We start from the raw sequence: 20,810 nt of genomic DNA, 5'->3' as shown, positions 1-20,810 counted from the left end.
ATGGTGAGACGATCAGCCAAAGGAAAGCCAGCAAATTAATTGCTAATAGATACACCTAATTCAAATTAGAATTTTTAGCGAAAATTTATTTCTTACGACAAGAATCTTCAGCTTCATTTATTTTGTCATTTATTTAGTATTTTTCCCCATATTTTAAGATGTTTTTCTTGCTAATCGCTCCAAAATTTCATAGGATGATGGAATATATAATTAATAAAAAAAAAAAATATATGGTATTGAGTAATTTGCAAATGATTAGGCTGCCTAATAACATTAAAAACAGTTAGGTTAATCCATTAGATGGTAGCTCACACCACTGCAAGCATTTCCAATCCATCCTCGTTGCCACTCGACACTCGTGACCATAACGGCTGCAACATGTGGGCCATCACCGTGGCCCACATGAGTGTATTACCGAATCCACTTATGACTCGTCCGAGAAAACTATAATTAGTATCCTGATCTCTGTACTTTAAAAAATAGTATCAGAATTTCTTCTCTTATGAAGGTAAAATATTTAATCCAAATTCTTCTTATGTCGTTAACTTCATCGACGAAAAAAAACGTACGTATTGTCACAAGCAAAAAAATCACGAATGAAAAGGGTAAAAATATAATTTCATTATCTTTCTAAACTGCTCCTCGGTATTCTATTGCACCTTTGTGCTCGTCCATCGCACTTGCTTGTTTTTCACTCACTTGTTCGCTTACCCACCTCTTAGCCCATCGCACTTGCTCATGCACCACTCACCACAATCGCACACCACAATCGCTTGATTGTTGAAAATGATTAGGCTGCAAAATAATATTAAAAACAGTTCGATTGATCTATTAGAAGGTAGCATGTGAGGGCGTTGACTTTTCTATACCGATAGGGACAATAGAAAAAGTCAAAGCCAACACATCATAACAAGCCTCGTTGCTACTCTACACTCAACCAAATAAACAGTTATCATGTGATTGGAGGAAGAAGTGGGCCGTCGTCGCGGCCCACATGAGTTTATTACGGAATCCACACGAGGACGGTAACAGAGTTGCAATTTGAACATTTAAATATAAATATTGTTTTAATTTAATTAAAATTTTTTTTTTTCTGAAAAGCATCCTCGTTTCAGAATTTTCTTAAAGAGTATTTTCTTTTTACCTAATGCCTGAAATATTCTCAGTCACATATATATTTTTTCTTCTTTTCTTATGGATGTTCGATCGATCTGGGTATAATATCTTTACACTATTTTAGTATTTTCAACCATGTTAAAAAAATTTTATAGCATAGTATAAAAATAAGATATTATAGTTTTTTTATGCTGTGTTACATTATTTTCTTGATTTCATTCAAAATACTATAATACAATGTAGAAACAGAAACACTATAGATAAATATTTTTATAAAATTTATATAAAAATATTATACTGTAATATTTTTTAGTATGACTGAAAACACTATAATAGTATAAATATATTGTAATTGAACGGTTTACTTTATGAATCAATCCATAGAAGAATATATATATATATATATATATATATATATATATATATATATAATTATATACAAATATAACATTGTTATGTAATTTTATAATGGTATAACTTATTGGAAAAAATAATAAAAAGAGATATTTTTTTTGAAAATTCATCCGGTAAATAATGAGTCTTTATTCGGAAATACGTCATATAAATAGTGACGGTGGCCATTTAGTTTGACACGACCCACTCAACGACCTTGGAGACAAATATGAATTCTATTGGGAGAGATCTGTTCCGGTCTTCGCTGTTCCGCACCGCGAGCTGCGGAGGGGAAACGCCTGCCCGACTGGAACGGCTCCCCACCAAAAAGCAGCGGGCTTAAGGGAGGAGGAAGCCGAGCGATCACGGGTTGAGAGGGAGTGAAGCGAAGCGGCGGAGACGATGGAGAGCTTCTTGAAGAAGAACTTCGATGTGGCGGGGAAGCACCCGTCGGAGGATGCGCAGCGGCGGTGGCGGAGGGCGGTAGGCGCCGTGGTGAAGAACCGTCGCCGCAGGTTTCGCATGGTCCCCGATCTCGACCAGCGATGCGTCGTCGAGGCCAAGAAGCGGAAGATCCAGGTAACCCAAAAGAACATCCCCAAATCCTCTGTGTTTATCTTATCGTCTTTTACGCATCGCGATTGATTCTTGATGCATTTTGCTTCGTTTCCTGCCCTCGATTTACGCATTTCTTTCACTCGGATCGATTCGATCGATCTCGCGCCTCTTTCTCGAGCGGCGGATGTTAGCGTACGGCCCTTCGAGTTTCCACCGCGCGTTCGGTGGACCCAACCCGCCGTCATCAATCGTCGGTGGGAAACGAAGCAAACGGCACCAATGAGAAGCCTGGAAGTTTCCATGAAACTTCTCGGACGACTCACCCCCGTAAAACCGGCGGATCGACCGTACGTCGTTTATCCCGTGGTACACACTGTCTCCTGATTTTAAACGTTAGCTGACTACTCACCTGATTTTGTCCACAGAATTATTTTTTAATTTCATATATATATATATATATATATATATATATATATATATATATATATGGCTTTAGAGCGTTCTTTCCAAAATCTCGATCATGTAACAAAAAAAAATGATTTTATAATGTCATCCAAAAATAATTGAAAAAATATATAGATAAAAAAAATTACAGTGGAGCACACATCAAGAAAAGTACTTTCTCCTGTACTCGATAGGCTCGCGAGGATGCATATAATAAAGCTTTGGCCTCATGTGTATGGCTCACGCAAACGCGTTGACATACTACAGCATGTTCCGGTTGTGGTCGTTGGTGCCGCAGGTCCACCACTTCGAATTAGGAGGATTGATGTATTATAGTGTTTTGTGGGGTCATGGTTGCACTAATCGAGAAAAAGATGGGGTTTATTTTGTGCCGCACACATCGTGTACGGTTCGTCTCAACAACTCCTTTGTGTGGTAACGTAATAGTCAAATAGATTCCTTTCATCCTCTGCGTCATGGATCGCGTCAACTGGACCTCGCTCGACTCAATCGTGAGTCACATAGAGCATTATTAATTTGGCTACATGCAGAAAAATATAATTATTTTTTTTTTCTGAACATATGCTTTGATAACTGGGCTTCGTCCTGCTTTATTGTTTTTGCTTTATTGCTTTATAGGTTACATGTTTGTTGTTTCTTGTTTTTCTTCCATTTAAACATTTTCTTTTCCTAGGAATTTATTGTTCCTGTATATTGCGTGGCGAATATTTTAGCTATAGAACTTCGCCCTTCATAAAACCATAGCAAGCGATCAAACCAGAAAAAGATGGCCTGTTATTTCTTGTTTTATTCCATTTTGACTTTTTCTTAGGGGAACTGATTGTTCCTGTTATTGAGTGCGGAATATTTTAGCCATAAAACTTCTCCCTTCAGAAATCCACAAGCAGAGATCCAACTGGGAGAGATGACCGATGACAGCCTCGATTAAATTCTTTGCTGGTCCACTTGGAAATTTTAGTTAGTCTCGGTCAGGTTTGGATGGCGTTCAACTAAGCCAGGAATCTTCTGCTTTAGTTCGTGGGAATTACGGGGAATGTTTGAAGCTGCCTTCTTTCAACTCTTGCTTCTACCAAGTTTTCAAGATGGGCGTGCAGCGAAAACTCTCAGGATCTCTCTTACTGAGTCAAACCAGGACAGAACTACAATATTAACTTGATTATTTTGTGTACAGCATGTTCATTCGCTCCACTTTAGCTTCTGTTTAGGATTCGAATGAGCTGAGCTAGCTAGGGTTGATAGGTGGGATGCTTATCTGTGGTTCTAATCAAGGTCTGAAATTTCGTACCGTACCGGAGCTTCGACGATCGCTCGGTATGGTACGGAACGGTATACCGCTCAGTATATCGAGCGGTATATATATATTATATATATATATATAAGATTATTTATATATATATTTATATATTTTTTTTATTTATTTAAAAGTCGACGTCGTGTCGTCTCGTTTATCTAAATAATATATAAATATAAAAAATATAGATATATTTTTTATATAAGATTATATATATTTATATATATTTTTTATTTATTTAAAAGTCGACGTCGCATCGCCTCGACGACGTCGCCTTTTCCTTCCTCACGTGAGGCAACGTCGCCTCGTTTATATATATATATATATATATATATATATATATATATATATATATATAATCGCCTCAGCGACGTCACCGAAAAAGACAACGTCGCGTTGCCGAAAAAGGCGACGTCGCGTCGCCGAGCCTTTTTCTAATATATATATATATATATATAATTTTAATATTATTATTCGTACCGTCCGTACTGGGCGGTATTATTCGGTATTGCTTACCTTGGTTCTAATACTGGTAAACCATCACCAAGTCCATTACACCACACCTTTTGATCTCCTCCACCCGTCTTGATCAAATCAACTTTGCAATATATATATATATATATATATATGTATATATGTATATATATGTATATATATATATGTATATATATGTATATATATTTTCTGTCAACAAAAGATGGACAGTTTAGATCAATTATTATGATGTGATGAATGGTCTTGATGGCATCCCTAATAAATTTCCTGTGCAAGGCAGGCCTGCGAGGGATCTCTGCTGGGGCCCATGAGGTGCAACCGTTAAATCAGACAAGAAACTGTCACATTATCAAAGCTACTATTTTTTCGCTACTACTAGCATGTAAAGACGAAGTAAAATAACTGCAAGAGACAACATCAACCAGTATCTATCATCTGCTTGTGGTTGTCTTTTGTCAAGATCATTGATTTGGCTGATTTACTTTGTTACTTCGGTTGGAACACCATGTGATAGATGATGAGACATATAGTACTAACATATTTGTAGTTGATGTCTGAACAGGAAAAGATTCGTGTTGCCCTGTATGTGCAGAAGGCTGCTCTGCAATTCATTGACGGTACGAACTCCACCGCTGCAAGTCTCAAATGTACTTGTCTAATTCTGGTTATCAATCGATCTTTGCCTTCGTGCAGCTGGTGCAAAAACCAATCACCAGCTTTCAGAAGAGGTCAGACAAGCTGGTTACTTCATCAACCCTGATGAATTGGCATCCATTGCACGCGGACATGATAAGAAGAGTTTGAAGAACCATGGAGGAGTCAGTGGGATTGCAAGAGAAGTCTGTGTTTCACTTGATTCTGGTATCAGAACAAGTGACCTGCCTATCAGACAGAACATCTATGGTCTCAACCAATACGTTGAGAAGCCGCCAAGAAGCTTTTGGAAGTTCGTATGGGATGCATTGCATGATTTGACATTGATCATCCTCATGATCTGCGCATTGATATCTGTGGTTGTGGGGCTTGCGACTGAAGGGTGGCCCAAGGGTATGTACGATGGGCTGGGAATTATTCTCAGCATTTTCTTGGTTGTTGTAGTCACTTCGGTCAGCGACTACAAACAATCATTACAGTTCAGAGATTTGGACAAAGAAAAGGAGAAGATCTTCATTCAAGTAACCAGAGATGGCTACCGACAAAAGGTATCTATTTATGATTTAGTCGTCGGAGATATTGTTCATCTTTCGATTGGAGATCGAGTTCCAGCCGATGGGCTATATGTTTCTGGATATGCTTTGTTGATAGATTCATCAAGCTTGTCCGGGGAAAGTGAGCCAGTGTATGTTTCTCATGAAAAACCCTTCCTACTAGCAGGGACTAAAGTGCAAGATGGCTCTGCCAGAATGCTGGTTACCTCCGTTGGAATGAGGACCGAGTGGGGAAAACTAATGGAAACATTAAGTCAGGGTGGGGAGGATGAAACACCTCTTCAGGTTAAGCTGAATGGTGTTGCGACAATAATTGGGAAGATCGGTTTAGCATTTGCAACAATGACATTCTGTGTTCTTTTAGGAAGATTTTTAGCTGACAAGGCATATCACCATGGCTTCAAGTGGTTTCCAAATGATGCTTTGACAATACTAAACTACTTTGCTATCTCTGTTACTATAATCGTTGTTGCAGTTCCTGAAGGGCTACCTCTGGCTGTAACATTGAGTCTCTCCTTTGCAATGAAAAAGCTCATGGACGAAAAGGCACTGGTGCGGCATTTATCAGCATGTGAGACCATGGGATCTGCTAATTGCATTTGCACAGATAAAACCGGTACGCTGACGACTAACCACATGGTTGTCGATAAGATATGGATTTGTCAAGTATCCAAGTCATTTAAAGGCAGTGAAACTGCTATACATTTAAAATCCAAGATCTCTGAGAAAGTTTTAGCAGTTCTTTTGCAATGTATATTTCAGAATAGTGGTTCGGAGGTGGTAAGAGGGAAAGATGGTAAGAACACCATCCTTGGTACCCTGACAGAAACAGCATTGTTGGAGTTTGGTTTGGAGTTTGAAGGACTCGTAGAATCCCAGCATCAGGACTGCAAGAAATTGAAAGTTGAGCCTTTTAATTCAGTTAAAAAGAAGATGTCTGCGCTCATTAAATTACCTGGTGGAAGAGTTCGTGCTTTCTGCAAAGGCGCATCTGAAATTATCCTGCAAATGTGTGACCAGCTAATTAATAGTGATGGAAACACTATTCTGTTGTCCAAAAAGCAGAAGGAGGACATCATGAATGTGATTAATAGTTTTGCCTGTGAAGCATTAAGAACCCTTTGTTTGGCCTTCAAGGATATAACTAATCAGGAGGCCGAAGAAATTCCTGCCACTGGTTACACACTGATAGCTGTTTTTGGAATCAAAGATCCAGTCCGCCCAGGAGTCAAGGAAGCTGTTCAGACTTGTATAGCTGCTGGTATCAAAGTGCGGATGGTAACTGGAGATAACATAAATACAGCCAAGGCCATAGCAAAAGAGTGTGGCATACTGACAGAGGATGGTTTAGCCATAGAAGGACCAGAATTTCGAAACAAGAGCCCCGAAGAGATGAAAGATTTAATACCAAAAATTCAGGTTTCTTTCATAACTCTACCACAGATACAATTTGAGAACTACTAACCTGCATTCCTGTTGCTTATTGAGCCATCAGACAACCTGAGATGTAGCCTCAAATATGCAAGTTATAGTTGTGGCTGTGCCTTATATTTAACATCATAAACTCTTCTCGATCAGCTAGCCTACATTTCCTTGTTAATTACAGGTAATGGCCCGATCTTTGCCTTTGGACAAACATACTTTAGTGACAAACTTGAGGAGGATGTTTAAAGAAGTCGTAGCTGTGACGGGTGATGGCACTAATGATGCTCCAGCACTACATGAGGCGGACATTGGTCTTGCAATGGGTGTTGCTGGCACAGAGGTATGCTTTGTTGCCACTCTCAGGTTTCTTTCCTGATTATGCATGTCACAGTTGCAAGAGACCACATTGTGTTGTATCATATTCTTGAAGACATTAAAAAATGTTTTATTTTGAGAAAAAAAATCATGGGCCACTCCTTGTACAATAAGGGACGGAGATTTGATCTTTCATGACAATTTTACCATGGTAGAATCTAAAGTTGCATATAACCATGCAGAGAATCTAAAGTTGTCTAGTACCAAAATTATCTTCCTCTGATATCTGTCTCTCTGAATTTTAGTCTGTTTGGAAGGTTTTGGTTTAATTTTATCTAACAAATGTAGAGTTTGTATTATCTGACATTTGGTTTTTGGTACTTAAACCATCTTAGTTTAATAAGTTAAGAAGTTGGATTACCTAGTACCAAAATTATATTATATTTGATTTTATGAACCAGATTGCAGTTTCCAATTTCATGCTCCAAGTTTGCAGTATTATGTTTTATATGCAGGTAAAATTTGTGATGACAGAAATAGTTTTGAATTTTGGTTATCATCTAGAGAGGAAAAGATGTACCAGGTGCTCATCTAGTGGCAGTTTATTACAGAATGCAACTTTTTTTATGTACATACTACATAGTATGGGCAGAGAGAAAATTACTTAAAGCAACATGATCTAGACCGGCTTACTAGCTAACAAATAAAAGTATATAATTGTTTGTAATAGTGCAGTGGATTAAGATATTTCCCTCATTTTGTGAACGAGTTGCAGAAAAGATGATATTATGTTTAGACCCTTAAAGTTGAATCCTTTGCTGTTTTCTCCTTAGAATAATGTACAGTGAATTTGCATTACGCATCATGTGCAGGTAGCTAAAGAGAGTGCTGATGTGATTGTATTGGACGATAACTTTACTACTATAATTAATGTCACCAAATGGGGTCGTGCGGTTTACATCAATATCCAAAAGTTTGTGCAATTCCAGCTGACTGTTAATGTGGTTGCTCTGATGCTCAATTTTGTTTCTGCATGTATAACAGGTACTCCTGATCCTCATTACAAATATTTACCTTTCACCATGTATAGAAGATTTTATAGTTATTCCAAGTTAATTATGCAATTTTCATGGTATGCAACTTTAGGGAGTGCTCCACTCACTGCTGTTCAATTGCTTTGGGTCAACATGATTATGGACACATTAGGTGCTCTAGCATTAGCAACAGAACCCCCAAATAATGATATGATGAAAAGACCACCTGTTGGCCGGGATGAAAATTTCATCACCAAGGTCATGTGGAGAAATATAATCGGCCAGAGTATATTTCAGCTGATTGTACTAGGAGCTCTGATGTTTGATGGGAAAAAACTTCTGAGACTTGAAGATCCAAATTCTGACATTGTTCTCAACACATTCATATTCAACACATTCGTGTTTTGCCAGGTAATTCTTGATATTTAGTTCCAGTAATTTATAGTCATTTAGTACATTACTTGATAAAACAATGTTTGGTCTTGGATCTTTATATAGCTGATTACATACTTTTAATTTTTGGTCCAGCTATATTTTGATGATTCTTCAGTTCTAAATGTTTACACCAAGATTATATTGAACCATGCTCTTTCATGCATTAATCGTTGCTAAATCATAGTTGCAACTTATATATTGAGATGGTTCCCTCATATTCTTAAAAAAAAAAAAAATGTTTCTATGATCCTTTTGGAAGTAAATTCTGAATCTGGTGGATCTAATTGCAGCAAGTTTGTGTCCTTGGGTTCGGATTCATTATCTAGTTTTGTACTTGGTTTTGGAGAGTGGAGATATTAAAGTGAATCAAGAACTATGTGCACCAACAGCAGTGATATTAGAGGCTTAATGTTGAGGAAATAATAGATTTTGGAGCTTGGGCTCGCATGGGAATTATCCAAACAAGGTGAAAATGAGACATCTTATATTTACAGGATATCACCACATAGGTATCATTATGGTTCTTTGTGTCTTGCTCCAGATATTTCTCTCTCATGAGATGTAGAAGAGAGTCGTTTATCAGGTGATGTTAAGGTTTAAGAAACATTTGTCTGCTACAAGTCTGGAACTTCCATTAGTTCTCGCCTTATGTTATTGTTAAGGGAGCTGGTAGAACAGGCTTGCAAATCTTATATATACTAAAGGCTTACAAGCTAGTTCACCTATAGAACATTACAGAGTTTTTCCATGGTGGAAAATAACTTAAAAGGTGTTAGTCTAAGTATGGTTTTATGGAAAACTTAACTACATCCTGTTTTCTGCAATTTGTGACATCTTATGCTCTTTAAGACAACCATGACCATCTTGCCTTTTTCATGGTAAGGATACTATGAAATGCAAAAACAATTATTAATTAGTCCCTTCAGGAGGCACTTCATAAATCATTACAGCTCAAGGAAAAATAAAGAGAAAAAAAATGGAGAATTAGTATTTGATGCAATCTGGTCCTAAACTCCTAACTAAGGATTGCCAAAACAGATCAGTGGTCTAGTACCATGAATGTTTAGATCCATGCTCTTTCATGCATTAATCGTTGCTAAATCATAGTTGCAACTTATATATTGAGATGGTTCCCTCATATTCTTGAAAAAAAAAAAAAAAGTTTCTATGATCCTTTTGGAAGTAAATTCTGAATCTGGTGGATCTAATTGCAGCAAGTTTGTGTCCTTGGGTTCGGATTCATTATCTAGTTTTGTACTTGGTTTTGGAGAGTGGAGATATTAAAGTGAATCAGGAACTATATACACCAACAGCAGTAATATTAGAGGCTTAATGTTGAGGAAATAATAGATTTTGGAGCTTGGGCTCGTATGGGAATTGTCTAAACAAGGTGAAAATGAGACATATCTATTTACAGGATATCACCACATAGGTATCATTATGGTCCCCTGTGTCTTGCTCTAGATATTTCTCTCTGATGAGACGTTGAAGAGAGTCGTTTATCAGGTGATGTTAAGGTTTAAGAAACATTTTTCTGCTACAAGTCTTGAACTTCCATTAGTTCTCGCCTTGTGTTATTGTTAAGGGAGCTGGTAGAACAGGCTTACAAATCTTATATATACTAAAGGCTTACAAGCTAGTTCACCTATAGAACATTACAGAGTTTTTCCATGGTGGAAAATAACTTAAAAGGTACATCCTGTTTTCTGCAATTTGTGACATCTTATGCTCTTTAAGACAACCATGACCATCTTACCTTTTTCATGGTAAGAATACTATGAAATGCAGAAACAATTATTAATTAGTCCCTTCAGGAGGCACTTCATAAATCATTAGAGCTCAAGGAAAAATAAAGAGAAAAAAATGGAGAATTAGTATTTGATGCAATCTGGTCCTAAACTCCTAACTAAGGATTGCCAAAACAGATCAGTGGTCTAGTACCATGAATGTTTAGATTCATGCCCTTTCATGCATTAATCGTTGCTAAATCATAGTTGCAACTTATATATTGAGATGGTTCCCTCATATTCTTGAAAAAAAAAATGTTTCTATGATCCTTTTGGAAGTAAATTCTGAATCTGGTGGATCTAATTGCAACAAGTTTGTGTCCTTGGGTTCAGATTCATTATCTAGTTTTGTACTTGGTGAGAGTGGAGATATTAAAGTGAATTAGGAACTATGTACACCAACAGCAGTGATATTAGAGGCTTAATGTTGAGGAAATAATAGATTTTGGAGCTTGGGCTCATATGAGAATTGTCTAAACAAGGTGAAAATGAGACATCTATTTACAGGATATCACCACATAGGTATCATTATGGTCCCCTGTGTCTTGCTCCAGATATTTCTCTCTGATGAGACGTTGAAGAGAGTCGTTTATCAGGTGATGTTAAGGTTTAAGAAACATTTTTCTGCTACACGTCTTGAACTTCCATTAGTTCTCGCCTTGTGTTATTGTTAAGGGAGCTGGTAGAACAGGCTTGCAAATCTTATATATACTAAAGGCTTATAAGCTAGTTCACCTATAGAACATTACAGAGTTTTTCCATGGCGGAAAATAACTTAAAAGCTATTAGTCTAAGTATGGTTTTATGGAAAACTTAACTACATCCGATTTTCTGCAATTTGTGACGTCTTATGCTCTTTAAGACAACCATGACCATCTTGTCTTTTTCATGGTAAGGATACTATGAAATGCAAAAACAATTATTAATTAGTCCCTTCAGGAGGCACTTCATGAATCATTACAGCTCAAGGAAAAATAAAGAGAAAAAAAATGGAGAATTAGTATATGATGCAATCTGGTCCTAAACTCCTAATTAAGAATTGCCAAAACAGATCAGTGGTCTAGTAGCATGAATGTTTAGATCACAAGGATGGGGTTTCCTTATAGATCAAAGTGTGTAAAAGCTTATGTGTAATGGAAAATCTATTCATTCCGATATAGAGATTTGGCAAAGCAATTCTAAGAATGTTAGTGTTGACTCTACTGGGTCATGGTTGGTTTATAGTTGAAATCTGACTACAGTAGAGTGATAATTAGATAAGATACGTGAGTACTTTTCAGTTTGAGCCGATACATCATTTTCTCATGCACTATTCCCGAATAGACACAGCCTAGGAAATTAATGCATCCAACTATTGACAAACAGTATTTCTATATATGTCATATATATCCAAAAGTACTTGAATGTTATATTGCAATTATGAAAGCAATTAAGCACCAAAAATACAGTAATGCAAGCATCAAGCATATTATTGTCAGTATTTCTATATATAACACTTACGTACCTCAGAAGACTTGAACGATATATTGCAGTTCATGAGAGCAACTAGGCTCCAAAAATACAGAAATGTAAGTATCAAGCATATTATTGGCTCAATCCATGTCGTGTGTAAATGTATATATTGCATAGATAGGTATATTTGACATCATGATACTTTCATATATGTATCCATATATAAAAACATGCATAATTTTATAGGTTTACACATGATGGTTAAGGAAACTGTAACCTTATATATTCTGAAACTGAGCAAGCGATTGCCTGTCATAACAATGCACTATGTGACAAGTTCCAACATACTTAAATTGGTGGGTTCCAGCAGTGGCTTTGAATGTCTACCTTTATCTGATTACAGTTTCAGAGACCTTATTCACTTAATTCCATCACTACATCAGGTTCTTGTAAGGTGAACGAAAAAGGTCACTCGAGTACTAAAAGTTGCCAAGCTTAGGCTTTCGTGGTGCGGTGATTTTTTCAGTTCCTCTCTTTTGATATGATAACATAGATTTTGAAGATTTTCAATGTCATTTAGTGGTTATTGGGGTAGTAAAAGAGCTAATGTTTCCATTTAGAAACTAAGCTTTTAGCATCTTCAAAATCACATGAAAGATTTCCAGTTTTCTATGTTGTTCCAGTAAATCAAAGCCGATCCCAGGAAGGGGATAGCTTGCAATTAATCGGATGAAGTATTTTTCCTCTTCATATCACTCAATTATAGTATATCAATCTGAATTTAACTTGATACCTCTGCTTCAGGTCTTCAATGAGATAAATAGCCGTGAGATGGAGAAGATCAATGTGCTACATGGAATCTTAAGCAACTGGATCTTTGTGGCCATCTTAACATCGACAATAATATTCCAAGTGATCATAGTGGAACTCCTTGGTCCCTTTGCAAGCACAAAGCCTCTTAGTTGGCAATTATGGTTGATCAGCGTAATGATCGGCTCCATCAGCATTATTGTTGCAATTATCTTGAAGTGGATTCCAGTTGAATCAAACAAGTGCACCATAGTTCATCACCAGAATGGCTATGAGGCACTCCCTAGTGGTCCAGAAGCAGTATAAAGCACCGAAGAAGAGCACACCGACACTTTTCTGAGTCTGACCACAATTTTTTTCCTTGTTTGGGTTTAAATTTGAGGGTGCTAAATGGTGTCATATTGCATCATTCTCTTGCAAACATGACGATAGATCTTCTTGCACCAGGACAGAGAAACTTCACAGAAAGACCATCTTGCATTTTGAGATCCAATTCTTCAAGAGCTATATCTGACAGAATTTTACTTTTGTTCTTCTTTCAGGAAAATAAACGTCCAGATGTGCTCTGCAGTTAATAAATTGAGTCATCAGTTGTACATAACTCTGATTTGCTTTAGGTTTGAGCTTGAGAGTTTCTGTTCCATGTCAGACAAATGTGACATTTTGGATTGGAAAATATGCTTCATGATTAATAAACATATTGAGATTAAATCCATGCTTTGACACAGATTTTTTGCTTTCAAATTTTGGCTCAGCAAACTTTCTCTCAGGTTATGTGTCATGTACTTCAAATTTTGGGTCGACAACTCTTTAAAATCCATGTACTTTAAACTTGATAGTTAAGTGCATTTGGCCAAATGTTTTTTTGCTACGTTCATTTTGCTATACTCCAACGGTTGATTGCTAATGGTGATGGTGTTCCGCTATGCATCAGTGCTAGGCATACATTAACATAGGCAGAGAGACTCGGTTATTCAACGCAGGTAGCAAATGATGCATTTACAATCCACATCTGATATCCAGGTTCCAACATTAGGATGAGAAACTTGTGCTGTCTTGCACATTAACCATCATAGAATTGTTCAGTTGTTTCAATGGGGGAAAACCTAAAACCAAAAGAAAGCACCAAACAGAACACAAGTAGATCTGTGTTGACAGTAGATTTTCTAGTTGGTAATATTCTTGATGTCGAGTGAAACTGTAGGTCAGATCTAACCTTAAATGCTTGCTTAAGCAGTAAGGAGAAACCTTAATGTAAAGCGTAACTATTGTTTGCAGAAAGAACTTGGACAAGTAAATCACAGTTAAAACTCTCACTAAACAATGTTTTGCACGCTTAAAAATATTGGCATAAGAACACAAATAAGTAAGTTGCTAATAAATTGCTAATCAGATACTTCTACATTCATATTGGATCGTCCATTGAGATAGCAGAAATACCAGCAATTTTATGCCATGCAATCCTCACAAAATTTTCATGTAGTTTTAATCATATAATTGATCTTATGCTTCTCATTCTTGTTTGCATCTTATTCCTCAAGAAACAAGAATTCATGCCAAACTTCTTCCTTGTTATACACTTCATCTAATCATTAAGCAGTATATACTTGGATAAATATTTTTTGTAATATCACATAAACAAAAAAGGCAAAGGTGCACAAACAAGCAAAGATCGTGTTGTTATTGTAATTACAAGTAGGAAGTCTCAGAGGGATCAGATTCAAGCTGGCCTCACATCACAATATGTTGCTAGAGGATCCTCAGGTCAAGGTGTAGGGATGATCATGAACAAAATGATGTCCACGTGTTACCGAGATGACTCTGTAAGTTTGCTGACAAAAAACTTTCCTATATCTTCAGTAACCACATTGCTCCTGTCAAAACCAAAGATAAGTTCCAAATAAGAGCTAATGACTTTTTTATTTAATTTAACCATAATGAGCTGACCCGTGTACACAACTGAGGTGATAGCTTTTCTGATATTTGTAAATCAGTACATTGTTATATTTACACAAAATTGAAAACCATAATAGCTGTGCACTACTTAAACATGGAAAGAGTTGATCGATACTGCACTAAATTTCATAGACGAGTGGGATCTTTAAAAGCAGAGAGACTAGGAGAAAAATGAATTCCCATATCACAGTATATACCAAGCATTGACTGTATTGTTAAGGTCCAACTGCTCACCAATATGCAGCATGTCACTGTTTTGAAAAACATTGACACTTCAACCAATTCTCATTATTTTCCACATAACAACATTTCGTACCGTACTGGTCCAATAGAGATTTGTAAGGGATTGATACCCAAGATTTATTTCATGCCAGAGAGAGTTCTGGTATACCATCGAACAATCTGACAGACCTCATATTGGCTAGGGTCTTATACACTGGACCAACTCTATATTATTCCAGCAATTGGGATAATCTTTTTTGCTAAAAGTTTAGCTACTCAAACTTTTCGTTTATAAATCTTAATATCAAGGTATTATTTGTGAATTTGGCTAATATAGAAAATATATGAGATTACATGTAAAAGCAAGAAAACAGATATCTGAATATGTATGTTTATTCATTTTGCTGAAAGACTGCATGAAGAAACTTTCTTTCTATTGCTATGACTATGTTACACACAAAGTTTCAAGTTTGTTGGGGCTAGTACTCTGACTTCACAATTATTACAGTCTTGTCATGCATGTTATATAAGCAACTTCCAAGAAAAGTAATGTGAAAAAGTAAATGACTCATAATTAAATGAGCAGTAACAAGTTCACAACTAAGTGAACAGTTACATCAAACACCTAAACTCCTTGTGTACTTGTTGATGTCATGAACAGACTCGATGGAAAAATTGACATATTACATCACATAGCCTAAAATTCTCAAGTCTAAGTTAATGGTAGTAGACGCCTTCAATGTCACCAAAAAGGAAGTTCTTTGTCAATACATCTTGATTCTAGCTATTTGTCCTCAGTATTGTGACTTCTAAATTGACAAATCATTCTTGTCAACAGCTCACTTATATCTCATTTTTCCAAGATATGGAAAAGCTTCAATTTGTTCAAACTAAACAGTTCTTTTTGGTAATTACATGCAAATATAAAAAGCAAACGCAAGAGCTTGAGAGAATCAATCGTAACAGCCTAATAAGATATACAAATAACTTCTTTGTTGATAATATTGGAGTATACATCTATATTTTTCTAATTGTATACAATTCCATTACAAAAATGTTTCAACTCATGCCCCAAAAAAAGTCAGGATTTAGCAACTCATTAGTCCTAAAAACGAAGTCAGGATTAACCTTGTTGTATTGGCTTCATATGCAATTTGGCTGAAAGTAGCAGTAAAAAACTACAAATAGACTTTTTTAAGCCATGGATGCTGGAAAACACAATAAAAAAGCAATCAGATCATGTGGAAGTGCTTGCCGACGTCACTCAAAATATCATTTAAACATCATGAAATACCAGTCAATTAATATATATAGCGGCATAAACTTTTGGCCCACCCTACCCAGAAAGAGAAAAATTAAGTCGATAAAACTAACCTCCCACTGAGCTGTGGTGGAACTAACAAGCCACCCTTTGTGTTGGGAACATTTCTTAGACGTCGTAATTGTCCTCTGGAATGCTTACTAGATGGTTGAGGAAAGGTGGAACCATCTGATTCTCTCTTTCGTGATGCAGTTTCTGCAAGTGCAGCAGCAACTCTAGAGGAGTGATCAGTACCAACCGTTTGGCTTGATTGGTAGGATTGAGTAGCAAAAAGAACTGATACATCTAGAAGTCCTTCCAAAGAAGGTAGCGGCAAGGGGGGGACTACATTTGAAGGTTGATTTGCTGCTATGGGGATCCTGTAGATATATTCAGAAAGAAAAGGAGAAAGTTATGAAACTTCGAGAGCAGTAAAACATTGATATAACTATACAAATTCAATTCTTCCACTACATAACTTTGTAATCGCCTACTTAATCCACACTAACAAATAGCGGCCCTCTGCCATGAAGAACATTTATCAGCCAGTATGAAGTTCATGATTGAATCCAAAAGTAGCAGTCATCATGGCATTTGCAGATATTCATTTATTCTAGCTAGATAGTCAGTCATACAGAAATTATATTAGGAGGCGAACTATGATATATTGTTTAAACTTCATCACTCCAACCACCCCCAACACCCCAACCCAATAAAAAACCAGAAAAAAATAGAACAAGCAAAACACTAAGAAAATCATAACAAATGTTAGAGCAAAATAGCCCACCACCTCTAGAAACTCAACTTTTTGTTTCTGTTTACTTAATTCAGAAATAAGTCCACCTGAACATTCAGAATAAGAAAAAAACTGCATCAATGTTACTCTATCTAACATACAATCTCAATATGACAAAGAGCATGAAGATGAACAAAATTTACCTTGTCATGCATAAAGAATAAGTTATTATCTTCCAGTCTGTGACTTAGTTGGCCACAAGGACCAAGAGGTAGACTTATTTTTCTCAAAGTCATACACCAAAATCTAAATCATATAGCTCTGGAAACACTTCAGTGATAAAAGAAACTAAAGACAAACCAACAAGATGTTCTTACACATTCCAGATAGAGTTCTTAATCTACAGTGGCCTTTATATCTATGCAACAAAAACAGTTCCTGCGACGCAAGTTCTTAATTCCTAGCAAGTGAGCTAACATAAAATTATATCATGCGCTCACTCCATGTTAATGAGAACAAATATTATATCATTGCAGTGCTATGCAAGTCTTGCCGTGAAATTCCTGAACAAGAATATAACTTAACTTTTGTACATTCTCTTTGGTCCTTGTTGCATGAAATTCACCTATCTCCAAGGAGCACCTAGCATGCCCACAAGAGTAATTCAGTAATTTAGCATTTTAACCTAGATCACCCAACGTCACTAAAAATTTTATAGAAAGTAACATTGACTGCAATTGAGCTACATTGTCTAATTACTGATCCTTAGTTACACTGGTAACTATCAATCAAATTGCATACTGGTCCATTAATATTTAAAATAATGCTTGTATTTTAACTACATCATGAATGATTGATTATAAAATATTAAATAAACACATTTTTTCTTTCTTGAACACCACTATATTACAGCTTTAGAATTAAATTACAACCTTTAATAAATAGCTTAAATAGACATACAAGTTTTTCCTCCTTTCTTTACATTTCTCCATTCACTATCCTAACATGTAAAGTTGATAGTCAGTGTTATAGTTGATCGACCTGGTAAAAACCAAATTAAACTCAGTAAACATTTGTTTTGTGTTTAATCATCCACTCTAGTAGTCACATAATATGGCCTATAAGTTTAGTTTCATGAGTTTATGTGATTCTAAATATGTCCCTTCTTCAGTATAAAATGGTACCCAAACACTTCTTCCTCCAATATCAATCATTTTTCTTTATTATAATTCATTGGTAAACATAATCAAAGTTCTATGCATTTTAATGTCCCAATAAGTTGTCAAATTTTATGCACTCTATAGTCTATTCTACATAGCTATTTATGGTCCTTTTGCCTCATTTTCAGTTATTTTATAAACTTATCTTTAGCTATTTATGGTCCTTTTGCATCAATTTTAGTTATTTTATAAACTTATCTTTTGAGTTAACGATTCTGTTTTTTAGCTTTAAACTCCATTACTGAAAGGATGTTGATTTATGATTTGTAAAAGTAGCTCCTCTATGCTACCTTATTCTCAACAACATTTACAAGCACCCTTTGATCTTTGTTTCATATGAAATATGACACCACCAAAATCTCCAATATTTCTTTCTCCCATAATTACAAGTTTCTAAACGTTTCCCTTTCCAAATTAGTTAACCCACTAGCTTAAAATAATGATAATGGATAAGAGACAACAATCTTTTTTCAGGGAAAAGTGCTACACATTCCAATCACCTTAACAATGTCAAAGTGGAATTCAGTGACTTAATATGTCCATACTCAAATGCTTAATGATTTATTTAACAGCATCCTTTTTCTTCTATGTTATCTCCTTCTGAATTGTGCTTTAATGTACATTAGAATAACCAAAATGAACAATGCATTTACTGTAAAATTCCATTTCCCGTATTAACACTTCCTCAAGATTTGTACGTGCGTTGTCCTTATTCTTCTCGCTCTCCTTGGTGAAGTAGTAGCACTAATTTGGAATCCTACAGAAAGAAAATTTACGGATTATAACCTATCATCCATTATAGTTCCATGTCATAACTCGAACTGCTGTCTTTCAACAATACGCGTTTGGAAGAATTGCAGACATCGGTAAACATCACGATATAATTACGATGAACGAGTATGTCGAAATATTACAGCACTACTAACTAATTGGAACCCAACGTCGATGTTGTTCGTAGAGGAGAATAGAAGGGTTCAAAACCCATAACTAAAAGAAAGGATAGGTTAAGCTGATTCGCACAGAAATCAAACGGAGAAAGACAAGCAAACGAAAGACGATTACTGGTTCTGGCGATCGGGGAGTGGGATCGAAGGCGGCAGCGGGCGCGTCGACGGAGGGGAGAGCGAAGGAGCAGCAGATTCCATCTGTTGCTTCCCCTTTTCTTCTCCTTTTTCCTGCAAATCGATCGCTTCTTCTTCTTCTTCTTCTTCTTCTTCCGAAGAGGCGTAATCCACGAGCGACATCTCTCTCTCTCTCTCTCTCTCTCTTAAAACAGGAGAGTCGCTCGCTCCCCGTCTCTCTCTTCTCTCTCTCTCTCTCTCTCTCTCTCTCTCGCTCACGTGTTTCCTTTTGGGGGATTATTTGGTGCTTAATACTTTATCGACTACTGTTGAGAATCGGATCCTATTAGGTAGGATCCGAACCCGTTTAAATGAGTACAACTGCGGTGTCACAAGTTGACTTGTATTTCATCAAATCAAATTAACGATCAAATTTTATATTATTAGATTAAAAATATTAAAAGAAAAACTCTTCGGATGGTATCATTGAAAAAAAAAATCTCATAAATATATATATGAGCAAAAAGATCTCTTTATCATCTTTCGTTAAAATAATCAATCTTAGCAAAAGCCTCTATCTTTGCCGTTAGGATCAATCCTACATAAACACGAATAATAATAATAGATCTTAAGCAACGAAGGTTATTATTTTTAATAAAAAATTAAAATTTATGATTATTATTATTAAGGTTATCTTTGGCCTCACCCAATAAGTTAAAGTCTTGGTTGGGATGAAGTACACCGTCATCTCTCTTCTCCTTAGATTAATATGGATCATAGCAACACAACTTTTTAAATTATAAGAATTTTATCGATTACAGTTAATTCCAAGCACCATAGAGAATTCCAAATCATTTGTCCCACCCACTAATTTATTCTCGGGTACCACAAGTGATATCTTATATAAATTAAATTATTAGAAGAAATGGATAAGCATCTCGATATCGTGATACATGAGTTATGAGAGGTAAAAACGCTTGACAAAGTGACTTATTAAGATTAGTCTGTTTCATTCATGAGATTCAAGAGGAATATGTTCTATCCGATTTATGTCTTGAATATACTAATATACTTTCAAGGGAAGGTGCTTTTATGAAAGGATCAATCCAATATGTCATCTTTAACATACTCACATATGACCTTTTCGATTGATTTAGAATAAAATTCTCGAGAATGATATTCTCATATTCCTCTTGATTCAATTACAGGTGAGCTCCGCTTTATTAACAATTAATGCCTGAATAAGGTTGCAATGATATTATTGACCATTTGACAAGTCGAAATGGAGTAGATATTTAAGGGATGTTTTTTTTTACAAGAATTTTAGAAACTTTAGAATTCATAATTATACAATATGGATCCCATCATTTGTAATAAATTGTCTGAAACCTAAAAGGGTATAGATATAGATAAAGATATTTTACATTATATATTGCAATACTGTGGTGATTTAAAAGTAATTTTTTTGATAATAACTTTGGAGCTCAACTTTGTAATGGTTATAGTCTTATTCCAATAATAGCCAATTTAG

General features: G+C 35.9%; 2 protein-coding genes across 7 annotated transcripts; one reads left to right on the top strand and one right to left on the bottom strand.

Moving 5' to 3' along the window:
- The first annotated feature begins 1,705 nt into the window (after window positions 1–1,705).
- Window positions 1,706–13,511, top strand: LOC103998244 (probable calcium-transporting ATPase 8, plasma membrane-type). 5 transcript variants are annotated; one of them, XM_065168397.1, is made up of 9 exons: window positions 1,715–2,088; window positions 2,259–2,433; window positions 4,599–4,630; window positions 4,881–4,935; window positions 5,012–6,945; window positions 7,133–7,291; window positions 8,139–8,310; window positions 8,413–8,711; window positions 12,779–13,511. In XM_065168397.1, the coding sequence occupies exons 1-9, from the start codon at window positions 1,912–1,914 to the stop codon at window positions 13,088–13,090; spliced, it is 3,315 nt and encodes a 1,104-aa protein (XP_065024469.1). In that variant the 5' UTR covers window positions 1,715–1,911; the 3' UTR covers window positions 13,091–13,511. The 5 variants fall into 5 exon arrangements, with proteins under 5 accessions (XP_009417942.2, XP_065024469.1, XP_065024470.1 ...); XM_065168400.1 differs by lacking the exon at window positions 2,259–2,433 and having other exon boundaries at window positions 1,906–2,088; XM_065168399.1 differs by lacking the exon at window positions 4,599–4,630 and having other exon boundaries at window positions 1,966–2,088.
- Window positions 13,512–14,370: 859 nt separating this feature from the next.
- LOC135649148 (uncharacterized) lies at window positions 14,371–19,554 on the bottom strand. 2 transcript variants are annotated; one of them, XM_065167260.1, is made up of 4 exons: window positions 19,281–19,554; window positions 17,584–17,640; window positions 16,337–16,642; window positions 14,371–14,658 (listed from the first exon to the last, which is right to left on the bottom strand). In XM_065167260.1, exons 1-4 carry the CDS (start codon window positions 19,460–19,462, stop codon window positions 14,592–14,594), a joined length of 612 nt encoding a protein of 203 aa, XP_065023332.1. In that variant the 5' UTR covers window positions 19,463–19,554; the 3' UTR covers window positions 14,371–14,591. The 2 variants fall into 2 exon arrangements, with proteins under 2 accessions (XP_065023332.1, XP_065023333.1); XM_065167261.1 differs by lacking the exon at window positions 17,584–17,640.
- Window positions 19,555–20,810: the final 1,256 nt, after the last annotated feature.

This window comes from Musa acuminata, chromosome BXJ3-9 (genome assembly GCF_036884655.1).
Source record: "Musa acuminata AAA Group cultivar baxijiao chromosome BXJ3-9, Cavendish_Baxijiao_AAA, whole genome shotgun sequence".
NCBI classification, from domain to species: domain Eukaryota; kingdom Viridiplantae; phylum Streptophyta; class Magnoliopsida; order Zingiberales; family Musaceae; genus Musa; species Musa acuminata.
This window is presented reverse-complemented; position numbering and strand designations above follow the sequence as displayed.

Coding starts and splice junctions, on each gene's coding strand:
- LOC103998244 (XM_065168397.1), top strand. CDS start 1,912: ATGGAGAGCTTCTTGAAGAAGAACTTCGATGTGGCGGGGAAGCACCCG. Junction 7,292..8,138: donor TGGGTGTTGCTGGCACAGAG/GTATGCTTTGTT, acceptor CATCATGTGCAG/GTAGCTAAAGAGAGTGCTGA. Junction 8,311..8,412: donor TGTTTCTGCATGTATAACAG/GTACTCCTGATC, acceptor ATGCAACTTTAG/GGAGTGCTCCACTCACTGCT.
- LOC135649148 (XM_065167260.1), bottom strand. CDS start 19,462: ATGTCGCTCGTGGATTACGCCTCTTCGGAAGAAGAAGAAGAAGAAGAA. Junction 17,641..19,280: donor CTCCCCGATCGCCAGAACCA/GTAATCGTCTTT, acceptor TGGGCATGCTAG/GTGCTCCTTGGAGATAGGTG. Junction 16,643..17,583: donor ACCAAAGAGAATGTACAAAA/GTTAAGTTATAT, acceptor ATATATCTACAG/GATCCCCATAGCAGCAAATC.